At 43.5% G+C, this 3,349-nt stretch overlaps 1 protein-coding gene across 1 annotated transcript in view; it reads left to right on the top strand.

Moving 5' to 3' along the window:
- GCGR (glucagon receptor) overlaps nucleotides 1-3,349 on the top strand; it is a 32,972-nt gene that overhangs the window by 19,611 nt on the left and 10,012 nt on the right. Inside the window, exons 8-9 of the mRNA XM_018553628.1 lie at nucleotides 761-821; nucleotides 2,957-3,026. Coding sequence (XP_018409130.1) covers nucleotides 761-821; nucleotides 2,957-3,026 — 131 coding nt within the window. The remainder of the gene's footprint in view (nucleotides 1-760; nucleotides 822-2,956; nucleotides 3,027-3,349) is intronic.

The following is a 3,349-nucleotide window of genomic DNA, read 5'->3' as shown; positions in this document are numbered from 1 at the left end:
GGGGGGGGGGGGGGACAGAGGGCACTTCCCTGAAATGAGAAGGGCACCTCCATGAAATTAATTTTTTTCAGGTTGGGATCCCAGACCACTAGCCGAGCATAAGAGGAATTGAAAATAGAAAGCGGTGGTTTCAAGGTGTAAAGTTTGGGGAACTAGATGATGCAATCATTTCCTCTTACAATGGCCATTCTGTAAAAGAAGCAAGCAAAATAAAATAAAATGTATTATAACATAAGTTACGTGACAGCCTTCCATATAGGAGTATGGGGAATTTTTTTTTTGCAATTGAAACATTTTAGGGCCCCTTTAGACCTTTGCAATCCGCCGCAATGTGTTACCGCACATGCATTGACGTGTTGTGTTATTGCAGCCTATTTATTTTCAATGGGCTGCTAACACACAGCAACTGAACAAAAACTTACAGGGTTATTCACAAAAGGGTGAAGAGTTTGAAGAAAAGAGGCGAAGTGGACAATCCCTGATCTGTTCCCGCTCGCCATCCTAACACCATTTACCATGGCCTCGGGTTTCCCGGAGGAGCACGAGAACGATGACAGGGGGTGCTGCAAAATTGGGGGGGGGGCACAATCTGTAGTAATGCCCCTGATCACAATATATTTACAAAAACAACTTGTTTTTTAAATTAACAGATATTAAAATTATTTTAAGATTACAGTAACAAGGCAAAGCAGCAAGGATATCCAGATCTGATTGATCTCTGCTTATTTAATTTTCTGCTTATTTCATTCTCTGTTTCCAGGTGTCCCACTTCTATTTACTGTCCCTTGGGTGGTTGTCAAGTATATGTATGAAAATGATCAGTAAGTATGAGTAGGAATCTGTAGACCAGGGCCAGGGGTGCACAAACCATATGTGCTGAAACGTGGGATTTAAATATATACGTGAATAGCCCGTACAGCAGCCCTTTGGTTCGACTGAACCGATGTGCTCAGGCGGGCGAAGTGAGCCGAAGGATCAGCCGAAGCTACGGCTGTATCCTTGAGCTCATTAGTGAATAGCCCTCTCAGTGTCTATCTTTCTTTGCAGCTCTCTGCATTTGCTCACATCACATGTCAAAGGAAGGTGTTGCTGAAACCAGATAGCTATATAATGCACATTATATGTCAGTGACAGTGGGCCCCTCTCTGATCAGTATCTGAATGGTGAAGTTCCTTCACTCAGGGCCACCAGCCCAGCTTATCTCAAGCTAGCCATACACTTTAAGATTTCTCTAGTTCAGCCCTCGGGCCTTTCGGCCAATTCAACAGGTATCATTCGAAATTTGAACCGTGTATGTCCAGCTTTATTACCACTGGCCGAGGGGGCAATAGGCTCTCCAGCGCTGTTCTGCCCCGGTTCTTTGCCTGCACATTTGCAAGCAACACACCTGAGTGACTCCCAGTTCCTCACTTTCTGTCCCAGTCTGAGTGCAGCTGTATAGGGAGTTACAAGAGGCTGATACCAGGCCAAATTCAAATACCTACACTGCTTTCATGTTTCAAAAAAATAATTTAATAGTTTATCAGCCAATACAGACCTGCATTCATGTGTGTCTTTTATATCTGCCTGAAGTTTAGCTTTAATAGTGCTAAGGGATTAATGTTTATATTGTGCACACATTCACGCTAGATAAATCAGTAATTGAATCCGAGAGCCAGTTTGCTATCGCCCAGATTCCAGTCATGTCGGCACAGCCTGTAGTAACCTCCTTGTCCTGACAATCGGGTGCTAGGTATTAGAGCAGAGCGCGTGTAGCTGTACCGCCATCCTTGCGCTCTGGGTTTTGGCGATCTGCTTGCGGGATGTCAGCTGGTTGCCAATGCTAACATAACATCGACTAAGTAAAGCAACCGCAGGTGATGTTCACACAGCTTAATTTGTATGAAATGCTTCTGTTTATCTAGGAGCTGCTGTACATGATAAGACTCATTATGCCTGTAACACACACTGGCCAATTTCCTGGAGCGCTGGAGCGTAGCCAGATGTCAACAGACCGGCTCTGAAACCTGTAAAGCTCCAGTGCTGATACTGATATTTCCCGCCACTTACTCAGATTAAACCGGTCTGCTTATAGACCATTAAAGGGCTAAATTCACATTGGAAACCATATTTTGGAAGGATTTTAGCCATCAAAAGACTGGCAGCTTAATGCCCATTTTCATGATCATCCACCCCTGCTGTGCTGTATGGCTGCATGGTTTAAGGATGAAAAAACTTTGCAAAGAGTGTCATTTCACCCTATGCAATTGCCCTGCCTCTTCCTTGCTCTTTGGATTGCTGGAAAACAGCATTACATTGGTAATGCCCAGACCAAGCTCACCCAAGTATCTCTCCTTCCCACCCACCAACTCACAGCAAGTCCAATCTCAACTTTCAACTGGCCTGTGACCACTTAGTTTACCAATTTTGATTTTGAAAGAATACATAAACTTGGGTGTTCTTTTTTTAAATGACCTGTACAGGAGCAGGTTCACTTTACAGTAGATACCCAAAGCAGTACTTATCTTACATGCACTCTCCCAGCATCTGGATCCTGCTGAGCAAACTGAAAACTATTGCAGGGCTGTACATTGTTTCCCCCACACCCATGTGACAGTGCATGGGGCTTGGTGATTGGTTTCCAAAGCACGTAAGCGCTGCATGACACAGTCCCCATTTACTGTAGGTACCAGGTACATTCTGAGTGGTCTGGACATAGATCAGGGTGTCAGGCAGGTAAATAGTGTGTATCTTCTCAGCAATATAAACCTAAGGTTCTATCCCCTTACACACACCATCCAACACTAATTAAATTTGGAGCTGGAGATGCATTTAAAATTCAAGCATGTCAACAAGTTGACGATCATCAGATTCAGGAAGTGACTTTTCAACAAATAGCCTTCTTTAAATTTGAGTTTTTCAAGACTTTCTTTTACTTTCCCTCGATGCAGTTCTTAATTTTTGTTTCCTCGCTCAGGTGCTGGACAATAAACCGAGATATGGGCTACTGGTGGATCCCGCGGTCATCGGTGTTCTTTGCAATATTGGTAATTATGGGGTTCCTGTGAAAATGTATCAAAAAGTGGTCAGCACTTTTTCCTTGCAGGACCAGGGTTCTGGTTTTGGTTCCCCAAAAGGAATCTTATCTTGCATGTCTCCCCTTGTTTGCGTTGACTTCCTTCTGCTCTTCTCATTTTATCTCACAATCTAAAAACACAGATAAGTTAACTGGATTCCACCCATTTTGACCTCATAGTAGGTGTGTAAGATTTTGGCAGGTTTTGGTAGATTGTAAGCTCTTTTAGTAACACTGGTTTACCTAAAATAGACTTTGGACTTCAAGATCGGTCCACTTATTCAGTGTGCCCCC

The sequence above is a fragment of the Nanorana parkeri genome, unplaced genomic scaffold (assembly GCF_000935625.1).
Source record: "Nanorana parkeri isolate BGI_ZX_2015 unplaced genomic scaffold, ASM93562v1 scaffold126, whole genome shotgun sequence".
In the NCBI taxonomy this organism is placed as follows: Eukaryota; Metazoa; Chordata; class Amphibia; order Anura; family Dicroglossidae; genus Nanorana; species Nanorana parkeri.
The sequence above is the reverse complement of the archived record's forward strand: the minus strand, read 5'-3'. Positions and strand labels throughout refer to the sequence as shown.